Source organism: Lichenostomus cassidix, chromosome 26 (genome assembly GCF_008360975.1).
Source record: "Lichenostomus cassidix isolate B80296 chromosome 26, HeHo_3.0, whole genome shotgun sequence".
Taxonomy (NCBI): Eukaryota; Metazoa; Chordata; class Aves; order Passeriformes; family Meliphagidae; genus Lichenostomus; species Lichenostomus cassidix.
Genome location: NC_139506.1, coordinates 2,234,397 through 2,245,098, shown reverse-complemented (window position 1 = coordinate 2,245,098; position 10,702 = coordinate 2,234,397). Strand labels below are relative to the sequence as shown.

At 57.2% G+C, this 10,702-nt stretch overlaps 1 protein-coding gene and 2 long non-coding RNA genes across 4 annotated transcripts; 2 read left to right on the top strand and 1 right to left on the bottom strand.

Annotated features, from left to right (window-relative positions):
* The first annotated feature begins 654 nt into the window (after nucleotides 1-654).
* Nucleotides 655-2,895, top strand: LOC146426922 (uncharacterized). Its single transcript, XR_014856573.1, has 2 exons — nucleotides 655-2,103; nucleotides 2,519-2,895. It is a non-coding gene; the product is annotated as an uncharacterized LOC146426922 (long non-coding RNA).
* Nucleotides 2,896-4,810: 1,915 nt separating this feature from the next.
* On the top strand, nucleotides 4,811-6,631 carry LOC146426921 (uncharacterized). Its single transcript, XR_014856574.1, has 2 exons — nucleotides 4,811-5,736; nucleotides 5,846-6,631. It is a non-coding gene; the product is annotated as an uncharacterized LOC146426921 (long non-coding RNA).
* PIM1 (Pim-1 proto-oncogene, serine/threonine kinase) lies at nucleotides 6,065-9,853 on the bottom strand. Of its 2 annotated transcripts, XM_085082779.1 has the most exons (6): nucleotides 9,541-9,850; nucleotides 9,344-9,450; nucleotides 9,187-9,237; nucleotides 8,488-8,854; nucleotides 7,739-7,915; nucleotides 6,065-7,505 (listed from the first exon to the last, which is right to left on the bottom strand). In XM_085082779.1, the coding sequence occupies exons 1-6, from the start codon at nucleotides 9,620-9,622 to the stop codon at nucleotides 7,348-7,350; spliced, it is 942 nt and encodes a 313-aa protein (XP_084938905.1). In that variant the 5' UTR covers nucleotides 9,623-9,850; the 3' UTR covers nucleotides 6,065-7,347. The 2 variants fall into 2 exon arrangements, with proteins under 2 accessions (XP_084938905.1, XP_084938904.1); XM_085082778.1 differs by having other exon boundaries at nucleotides 9,344-9,853.
* Nucleotides 9,854-10,702: the final 849 nt, after the last annotated feature.

Sequence of the window (10,702 nt, the reverse complement as noted above, 5' to 3'; positions counted from 1 at the left end):
TGGCGCCGCCCAGCGATCGCAGTGGGTGCTGCAGGCAGAGCCCCCCGGCGCCCTCAGCGCCCCCGGCGGCGCCATCTTGGCTCGGAGCGGGTGCGTGACGGGAGAGAAACAGCCGGGAAAAGGCATAAAAACCGGAGCCACCCTGCTCTGGAGCCAGGCTGGGAGAGCTGGGAATGTTCAGCCTGGAGAAGGGGAGCCTCTGGGGGCCTGAGAGCCTGAAGAGGCTCCAAGAGAGCTGGAGAGGGACCTTGGAAAAGAGCCCGGAGGGACACTGCCAGAGGGCAGGCTCGGATATGGGGAAGGAATTCCTCCCTGTGAGGGTGGGCAGGCCCTGGCACAGGGTGCCCAGAGAAGCTGTGGCTGCCCCTGGATCCCTGGCAGTGTCCAAGGCCAGGCTGGACAGAGCTTGGAGCAATGCGTGTTCCTGCAGGAGCTCATCGGGCAGGTGCTGCTGCTCCAGATTCTCCCCTGGGGATGCTGCCCAGGGACACACGGCAGGACCTGCTGCTTCTCACCTGCCTTGGTTACAAACCCTGGGCTGTGAAACGAAGCTGCTGGTGCTGGAAAGGGCCAGCAGAACCCTGGGGAAGGCCTGGGCTTTATATGCAAGGAAAAAACCAGCCACGGGTGGGGAAGAACCTGTGTTTATGCCCTCCTGCAGTGGCCAAAAACCCCAATCATAAGGCAGGGCAAACCAGGGGAGAGGAGCAGCACAAGCCCTTGGTGCCTGCAAATGAAAGAGGACAGAGCCCAGCTTCTGAACCCATCTCTGGGTGTTTTTGTCACTCTGGCTCCAGCTCCAGCCCCAGCCAGAGCCAGTGTGGGTGTCGGAGGCTGTCAGCAGAGCCAGGAGCTCCTGTTTCACAACATCCACCTCTTGCCAAACAGCAACTTGGCAGTGGAGGAAGAATTAATCCCATCGCCCCCAGCCAAGGGGGAACCTCCGGGAGCCTGGTGGCCTCACCTGAACTTTGGGTGTAATGTGGCACAGCTGAATTCAGTCACAGAATATTTAGGTTGGAAAAAACCTCTGAGATGATCCAGTCCAGCCTTTGTCCGTTCCCCACCTCGACAGCTAGACCAGAGCACTGAGTCCAGCCCTTTCTTGAACACAAAATTCATCTTGCCCGTGGCCAAGTCGACCAAGCCCTAGGAGAAAAAAGCCTTTCAGGACACGGGAGAGCTGGAAGCACTCAAAAATGGGGAAGGAATATTCAAAATCGGGTGATTTTCTGCAAACCCGCCCTTTTGGGGAGGCTGGGACTGACAGCAGAGGGCGGCAAGGGCTCGTCGCTGGCGCCTCGGCACCTGCTGGCTTTCCCTGACCCAGCGCTTTTTGCTCTTTCCATCTCCTGCTCCCAGGCTACGGGGAGATATTTTGGGGGACAGAGCGAGCGCTGGATATCTGACAACGAGCCCAGGGTCTCCAACAGCTTTCGATTCTGAACGAGAATGAAACTCGAGAGAGAAGAATCAGTTCCTTTTCCCACCCCGAAGCTGAAGCGGAGAAAAGAAACTTGAGAGCTGGGAAAAATAGCAGATTTTAGGTACCCAGCTGCAGGGAGAGCACTGCCCGCCTGGTCAGAGGGGCTGTGTTGGACTAGCAAATCTTCCAGGAAGGAGCTGGGTGGAGGCGCCGCTCCTTCCAGCCGGAGTTCCAAACCTCTGGGATATTTATCACATGTAACACATCCAACAATGTTATCGCAAATCCCCTCATCCCGTAACACGGCTGCAAACTCTGGGAAATGGAAACCATCCCCCGCGGGAGGCTGAGCACGGACAGTCCGTCCATCTGTCCGAGAGTCACTTTGAGCATCTGTGAATCCCTGCTGAGCTCCTTTGGGTCCTACTGTCCCCTCCTTGCAAGCAGGCTGGGCTGGCTTTGCTGTTCCTCTCCAGCCTGAGGGGTAGATCTTTCCTGGAGTTTTCCCTCCCGCTTTTCCATGGCAATTCACACATCATCTTCTCCTGCTTCCCGTTTGGGCTTTATCAAGGTTTTGTTTGGGAGCATAATGCTGGAGCAACACAGTGACCCTCCGCCCTGGCCAGGGTAGGGGGTTCATTGTCTGCTCTGCCCGCATCCTGCCCCGCTCCCAAAAGGTGAGAAAACCCACCCGGAGGGTGGGGAAAGGATGAAATCCAAGTCCTTGGCATTCACAGCTGCGCCTTGATTAAGTCAGGTCTTGATTAACGAGGGTGGCAGCCAAACTGGGCCAAATGGAGCCAAATCGGTGTGTTTTGGGGGGGAATTTGCACACACCTGGGCATGTGTGTGCACCCTGCGAGTGTGTGTATCGCCCTACGGTGAGTAATCTACTCCGCATAGTAGCCTGGCACTGAGATTAGGGCTGCCTCGGCACAGCCTTGCTGCACGCTTGGCAGAGCAGGGCTGGATCCCCTTGGGGTTGGTTCTTATGCTGAGTGCCCTGGCGCTGCCTTCCCATGCTGGGGAGAGAGGTGAAGATTTTGGGGTGACCTGAAGTGACATTTTGCCGCTTCTGTTTTTTTCTCACAGCTTCCTCAGCGGGTGAGATCTCCATCCCGACACCCGCTCGCCCCTCGCACTCACACTCGTGCCTCTGTGGTATTTGAGGGCTGCTGAAGTGGCTGCTGCAGTTTGTAACAGGAGCTTGTTCTTTCATTTTTGGGGTTGCTTAACCCCCTCCTAACTGTAATAAACCCAGCGAGTAAGGACACAAAAATATTACCCTGGAGGTAGGGGACCAAAAGCCTGGAAAGGGATGAAAAAAACGCTCCCATTACAGCTTTCAAAATATGTTTCTCTAGCTGAAGCTGCTAAATTTGACTCAGCTTTACATGCTGGAAAGGTTTTGCGGTTGGTTTGGGTTTTTTTATGGTGAATAAAGTGTTTTTTCCTCTTTAAAACCCCCACCAACTCGCAGGTCGAGTGATGCAGTTTCGATGTGTCACGGAGGCAGGGTTAGTGCGGATCTGCTCTTGCAACAGTCACTGTAAACCCCAAAACATGAGACTCTGGTCTCGAGTGGGGCTCCAGGTGCCTGAAACCAGCACCTGCCCCGCTCTGTGTCCCAGCACGGTGGGGATGTCACAGGAGGCCTGGCAAGGGACAAGTTTCACCCCAGCTTCACACTGAGAGGGGGCAGGGCTTTGGTCTCAGCTCCTGCAGGACTCAATCCCCTTCCCGGGGGACTTGGGGACATCGAGGGATTAAAGCCAGGAGCTCCTGTGGTAAATCTCTGCCTGAGGAAAGAGGGCAGGGGAAAGCAGGTGAGCCCAAGCTCCACCACAAAAGATCTCCAGCGAGTTGGGTCACTGTGCCTCGGTTTCCCCACATGGAGATGATGTTGTTGCCACACAGGCTGCAGGCAAAGCCTGGGAGAGTGATTTCCACAAGGGTTCATTCCCGGGGAGCTGGAGCCGTGGGACACCGGGTTTGCTGATAATTCACCTCATCCTAAGGCAGGAGTTGAAAATAGCTCCTGTGACTCATGATGCCAACTAGGCCAATGGGTTTCAGACAGCGCCTCGGGGGCAGCTGATGTTTTCCTTGGGACAGGGAGGTGGTGAGCTGCCACCTCCAATCCTCTGGCTCTTCAGGTCCCTGTGGTGAGCCCAGCCCCTGCTCCCCAGGTGACTTTTCTCCTTGGTGCTCATCTGCCTTTCTCCAGCCATAGCATAAGTTCGGCTGTTGCTCATCTCCCATTCCCAGAAAGGGACGTGTAAAACATAAATATTGCTTTTGCTGTTGCTCCAGGCTGCCCTGGCTGGTCTTTGCTGCATCACCGAGCACCTTAGCTGGGGATGGATGTGTACAGAAGGGCACAGGGGTGATGAGTGCTGGCCCTTTGGAAGTCCTCAGTCATCCATGGGATTCCAATGCTCCCAGAAGTGGAGTTCCAGCAGCCTGAAATCTCATCCTGCTTTGTTTTGTTTTTGTTTTTTTTCTCAACCCTTCATTGGGTTATTTGCAATTTCTGCATTGTGGGTGCTTCCTCTGTTGGCACAGGGGAGCAAGACAAATTTGTGAAAGGGAGGTTGGAGAGCTGTGCTGCCTCTGAGTCACTTCCCAATAGATAATTCCTGTGTTTTCATCCTCTCCTGTCATAGCTGATAGCCCCAAAGTGCAGGAAACATCCCCACAGTGAGGAAAAATGAGGGGTGAAAGGGTGTCTTCTTTCCCCCAGGCCCTGTGTGTGATGGTGCTGGGCAGCCTGGAGGGCACAACAGGCAGCTGATGCTGTAACTGCCCATCTCCCGGGATCCTTTCCCAGTGGCAGAGAGCTGGGACATGGATCTAGTGACTCTTGGCCTCGTGAAGGTGTAACTGCCTGGGAAGGCTGGTGCACAGGGAACCAAACATGCACTGATCCTTTTGCAAAGCAGCCTGGGACACAAATCTGGTGGCTCTCAGCCTTGTGAATATATTACTGCTCAAGAACATTGGTGATCAAACCCACACCAACCCAACACCCAACCCTTGATGCACAGAGTCCCCCTGGCAGGACGGGACAGTGCCCTGGGTCAGCAGGATCTGGCCGGGGGACACACCAGCTCCGTCCCGCTCCAGCAGCACAAGCCTGGGGTGACAAAATCACCAGCCACAGGCAGAAGCCAAGGGACTATCAGCAGCCAGCTCCACACGGGACCTGCTCAGCGTTTCTGCTCAGTTTTCTAAGAAACGCCGCAACAGCCGGCGAGCTTACGGGAAGGGTGGGCCTGGCCAGCCCGCAGCGAGGCCACGATAGTGTTTGGGGCTGCTGGGGGGGACAGCGGTCACTGGGGGGCTCGGGAGCTCCAGGGGGTGACAGGAGGTGTGGTGGGGACGTTTGTGTTCGTGTAAGAGCAGCTTCCCGGATGGTCTTGTGGGGGGAAAAAGAAAGAGGAGGGTAAATACAAACCACATCTCAAAATAGGCCTAAACTTTGAAGGCGTTTGGAGCTGCGTTTCCTGCTTTGAGCAGCCCCAAGGAGATGAAAGCTGCAGCTGAGTGAAATAGAAAAAAAAAACAAGAAAAAAGAAAAAAGCAAAGCAAACAAACCAACTTAACATTTTTTTTTTTGCCAAGGCAGAGGCACAGAGGTGATACCAGGTCACTTTGCAAGGCTGGGATGTGGCTCCAGGACCACCCATTCCCTCCTGGCAGCCACATGGCTTGGAGAGCACAAGAGAGCCTGGGAGAGCTGGAGAAAGGGACTGCTCACTGGACATGGGGATATTAAGGAAAAAGCCATGGGGCTTTTTATTTTTCCCTGGCATGGAAGCCACCAAGGAAAGGAGGGTCCTGTTGTGTCAGATCTAGTCTGGGGATTGTGAAGTCACCTGCAGAGAGGGAAAGCTGCCCTTTCTTTGGAGCAGACACAGCCCTGTCCATGCAGCAGCAGCAGCTGCTCCAGGAGGTCGTGCAAAAACAGCGCTCCAAAATTCAACAGATATAAATTAATTTAAAAAAAAAACCACCCCAAACCGAGATAAGAAAACACACAAACAAACATCCCTGAAGCGCCGCAGAGCTGGAAACAGGGTTTGACAGTTTGGTGGGTGAAAAACTCGACCGCTGCTGACTGATAGCGACCGACTTCTCGTAATCTGAAGATCAGCTTCCTCTGCTCCGCGTTGGCCGAGCTGGAGGTGGGGACAGCCCGCTGGCAGCTTCCTGCACCCACCAGCCCCCGGCATGCAACACCCAACAGAGCCGGAGCAACAGGATCTGCCTTACCAAAATTGAATTTGGCTGACAACATCCGGCGTTTCGTAAGGGCACTTTGATGTTTGTTTACTCGCCAGCCCCAGCACATGCTCCGCACCAGCCTGCGGATGAATGGGAACGAAAAGGGCTCAGCACCTCTTTGATCTCTCCCAGGAGAGCTGCCAGGAGCAGTCAGCTCTGGAAACACCCCGTGGAGGGATGGATCCGGCTGTCCCCGTGGTGCTTTTGACTGGCTGGTCCCGGTAAATGGTGGGGTGGGATCTTTGGGGTCAGGGCATCCGTCCCCAGAGTAGCCACGGTGTGGTCACTGGTAGCCCACAACTCACAGCATATCCTTCATCCACCCCGCAACAAAGGAATGTCTCCATCACATCAAGTGTTTTGTTTTTATTTAAAACCGCATAAAAAAAATAAGATTTCTCAATTCCCCTGTACAATATCAACTATTAACAAAACCCGCCGGCTACACACTTGGTTACAGGAACAGACTGGACAGTGCGGACAGCCCGGGCCAGCTCCCCCCTCCCCAGCCCCAAACAAGACACCCGTGGAGAAAACCCAAACTCATCTGCAAACTGAGATCTGCACGTGGCAAGGAAAGAACAGCACCCAGAATTATGTACACAGACAGCTGGGGAGCAGCAGCCACCCCACACCTCCGCCAGACATCCGACAGAAACATGACGGGCCCAGGAATGGACACAGGACAGAAACAGAGGGAAGACCCAAACAAAACCGGGGGATCAGCAGCTGTAGAAGCAAGGCATGGGCTGGAAACCCATGGAAATTTCCAATTCATGAAAACATGAATTATAAATAAATAAATAAGTTATCCTAGCGGCTAGAACTCTTCCTTTAAAAAAAAAACCCAACAAAAACAAACAAACAACAAATTCATGAAAATAAATTAAAAACAAAACCTGGAAATGAGAAAAAAAAGGCAAAATGTTATCACTATTCACAACTGTACATCAAGCTTTGCTCCTGTAGAACTATGTACACATTTACAGCTGTTGGTTTGCATTGTTTGTGCATTCGTGAGGGCACAGAGAAGCAAAGAACCCCAGAAAACCCACGTGGGATGGAGGCACAGGAGGCGAGGCATAACCCACTTGGTTCCCAAGCATCTTCTGACCCATTTTCTTTTTGAAAAGGGAAAAGGAACTATAGGCCCAGGTGAGTCTCAGAAAAGCAGCACTGTAGGAAAAGTCAAGTCTTTCCTCCAGCACAGCTCAGATCAAACAGAAGGCACACGAGCACGGGGACAGCAAAAAGGGACAGCCACTTGGCCACAGGCCCTGCCCTCCCCACAATCAGTTTTCCCCCACTGAAGCTTTTCTTGCAATCAGGTCTCCAATCCTCTTGCCAACCCCGATTCAGCAGGTCAAGATGACACTTGAGAGCCTCCAAAACCAAAAGCTGTCCAAAAAAATCAGTGGCAAAATCTCAAAAGAGACAAGGTCATTCAGATGGAGTCCAGGACAGCTGGCTTGGATGGTGGCTACCAGAACTTGGAAGAGCAGATCTCCAGCCCAGCTCCAGGACGAGATGCGAGATGTGAGCATTCCCATCTGAGGATCCCTGCTCAGTGCTATGGTCAAGATGAAAAAGTCTGGTTTTCTTTGCTTCTTATGACCAGGAGCAGTGTGGAGCTGTTACTTGTCAGGCTCCTGAATCAAACTGTGCAGGTGGATCTCTGATGGTGACGGTTCCAGGTGAATGTCCTGCAGCCAAGAATGGTTGAAAATATCTTCTAACGATGGCCTGTCCGAGGGGCGCATGGACAAGCACCACTTGATGAGGTGTTGGCACTCTGGGGAGAAAAACCAGCAACCACGGGTCAGTCAGCAAGCTCCTGTCCACCCTGACCCTCTGTCTGCAGTGTCTGAGCTCTGCCCAGCCCTCCCGATGCACCCTCTGTTTGGGAGGAGAGCAGGATGGCAGGACATGTGCCACCTCCTCCAGCCAGCAGTGGGAGATGAAGCCCCTGGACAGCTCCCTGGAGCTGCTGCCTCCCAAATCCCATGATCCCAGCCGTGCACCCACCTGGAGAGACGCGGCGTCGGAAGAAGACCTGTCCGCGGATGATGTCCTCATCCTGCTCGAAGGGGACATCCCCACAGACCATGTTGTAGAGCAGGACACCCAGGGACCAGATGGTGGCTGAGTGGCCGTGGTAGCGGTGGAAGCGGATCCACTCGGGTGGGCTGTACACGCGCGTTCCTGCGGGACACAGCAGCTCATCAGCCCCGCGCCCGAGCATCCCTGGGCGGCGCTGGCACCCGGCGTGACCCGCCCGCCTTCCCGCCAGCACGTGACTCTTGTTTACAAACTTTGGGTTGTAAAAGGAAGGCTCCGGTGCCAGAAGAGGGCAGCAGGGCTCGGGGAAGGCCCGGCCGTTACATGCGAGTAAAAAACCCACCCACGGGTGGGGAAAAACCACGCCTTCCCCCCCCGCAATGGCAAGAAAAATAAAATTGTAAACCCAGGCAAACAAGGGGAGCGGAGCAGCCCCAGCCCTTCCGCACCTGCAAACCAAACCGGCCGGTGCTCGGGTTTTGCAAACCCCCCTCTGCTCCCCCCTCCCCGGAGTGTTGTTGTCACGCTGGCTCCCCCCGAGCCAGGCTGGGTGACGGAGGCTGTCAGCAGGGCCGGGAGCCGGCTCCCGTTTCACAACATCCGCCCCGTGCCAAACAGCAACTTGGCAGCGGCTGCAGAATTCATCGCGTCCCCCCCCCGGCACGGGGAAAGCTCCGAGCCCGGCCGGCAAAGCCCGGCACCGGCTGTGCGCTCACCGTCAAACTGCGTGTAGAGCGTGTCCTTGAGGAAGGTGCCGGAGCCGAAGTCGATGAGCTTGAGCTCGCCGGTGGCCAAGTCCAGGAGGATGTTCTCGTCCTTGATGTCGCGGTGCAGGACGCCGCAGTTGTTGCAGTGCCGCACGGCCTCCAGCACCTGGCGGAACAGCCCCCGCGCCATCTCCTCCGGCAGGAATCCCCGCTCCGTGATGAAGTCGAAGAGGTCCTGAGACGGCTCCGGACGCTCCATCACCACCACAAAGCTGTCCGGGAGCTCGAACCAGTCCAGGAGCTGGATGACGCCGTGGAAGCCGGAGCCCACCTTGTTCAGAAGCACGATCTCCAGAGGCACACGGCTGCCGCTGGGCTGCGGGGGGACCACGCTGCCGTCAGCGGGGCTGAGGAACCCCCGCCCGCGGCGAGCTCTGGTGTCCCCCTGCCCTCACCCACCAGTCCCGGGCATCCCCCCGCCCAAGGGATGGTCCGGTGTCTCCCTGCCCGCTCCCAGCAGTCCTGGACATCCCGGTGTCCCCCTGCCCGCCCCCATCGGTGCTGGGCATCCCCCGGCCCGGGATGCTCCGCGTCCCCTGCTGACCCCACACCCGCTCCCCCCGCGCTGTCCCGGTTTCCACCCTCCCGCGTCTCGGCTCATCCCCGCCTGTCACGCCCCGGCTTCTCCCGCTGGCCCCGATCACTCACCAGCTCGCCCCACTGCGAGATGCGATCCCGAGCCACGCGTTTAATCGCCACCTGCGAGCCAAGGGGAGCGACGGGATGAGCTCGGCGCCGGGATGAGCTCGGCGCCCGCCCCGCCGAGCCCCCTCCTCCTCCGCCCGCCGCCGGCCCCGCCACTTACCGGGGCGCCGTCCGAGAGGCGGATCCCCGAGTAAACGCTGCCGAAGCCGCCGCTCCCCAGCAACGGGCCCACCCGGTACAGCTGCTCCAGCGGCTCCTTCTCCTTCCCTGTGGACGAGACCCGCCCGTCAGCGATCCGCCCGCTGCCCCGGCCGGCCCCGAGCCGGGACGGGCATCCCCGGGCCGGGCATCCCTGACCTGGCTGTAGCTTGGCGGGGTGCAGCTCCCCGCCGGTCCCGGAGCGGAGATGCGCCAGCGAGGTGATTTTGGAGAGCAGCATCCCGGTGACGGGGCCGGTCGCGGCACCTGCGGATCCGCACTGGGTAGGGGTGTGCGGGTGGCGGTGTCGGGGCGGGATCCGGGCTGGATCCGGGCGGGGGTCGGGCAGGATCCGGTCGGGATCCGGTCGGGATCCGGTCGGGATCCGGTCGGGATCCGGCGCTGCGGGCGCGAGCGGCCGCTCCGCGCGAGGCCCGGCCGCGTGTGGCGCGCGGCCCCTGCCGGCCCCGCGAGCCGCAGGGGCCGGGGGCGTGGCCGGGCGGCCCTGGAGGTGTGGCCAGCCCTCGTGGCCCCGCCCCGCCGCTGCCGGCAGCCAATGGGGAGCGGTCCCTGCGGCGGCGCGCGCGGTGGCGGTGCCCGCCCGGCTGCGCAGCGCTCCGGCCCCGCGCGGTCACGAGGCGCCGCGCCGCCCCCGCCGCCTCACGGCTGCTCCTGCTCTTTCTTACTTTTCGCGGGAATCGCAACTTCCCCCGTGCTCGGCATCCCCCGGGCTCATCCCGCCGTTGCTTCACCACGTGCCTGAACTTTTCCCCTTTCCAGTAAAAGTGGCCGTGTGGCCGTTCCAGCTGGGGACTCTTGACAAACATCCTTTATTTTTGAGTTTTTTCCCCTCTCTTCGTTTTTCCGTAGAAGTCGCTGGCTGAGATGCTTCCCCGAGCTCCAGAGATAAGATAAATAATTTACTGGATGGAGATCTCTGATTACTCACTCTATTAGCATTTAGAGCAAAGAGCTCCAGCCACTGGGAGCTGAATTATTCCAGACAAAGCCCATCTGGGCTCCTGCTCCTAAGCAAGACCGAGGAGTTCCTGGCATCCCACACATACTTGTGGGATGAATTGCTTGAAATCGAATGGGGTTTACTGGAAATGCTGGTGAGATCCTATCCCCTTTAGTATTAAGAAAAAAAATATTAAATACAACCAAGATGCACCCCCCAAACTGGGGTTTGGAGCTGTAGCCCAGCCCTTGAACAGGCTGGGAAGGACTCGCCAACACCGCTGCCGCTTTTAGTTTACCCAGAATGTGACACATCCTCTTTCAGGGGCTGAGACAACTAAAAACTGGGAAATCTACTTCC

What these genes read in the sequence shown, in the direction of transcription:
- PIM1 (XM_085082778.1), bottom strand. Translation starts at nt 9,622, where the DNA reads ATGCTGCTCTCCAAAATCACCTCGCTGGCGCATCTCCGCTCCGGGACC. An exon ending in GCCTCTCGGACGGCGCCCCG is followed by an intron (nt 9,238 to 9,343) that starts GTAAGTGGCGGG and finishes CTTGGCTCGCAG; the next exon opens with GTGGCGATTAAACGCGTGGC. An exon ending in CCGACGCCGCGTCTCTCCAG is followed by an intron (nt 7,506 to 7,738) that starts GTGGGTGCACGG and finishes TTTTCTCCCCAG; the next exon opens with AGTGCCAACACCTCATCAAG.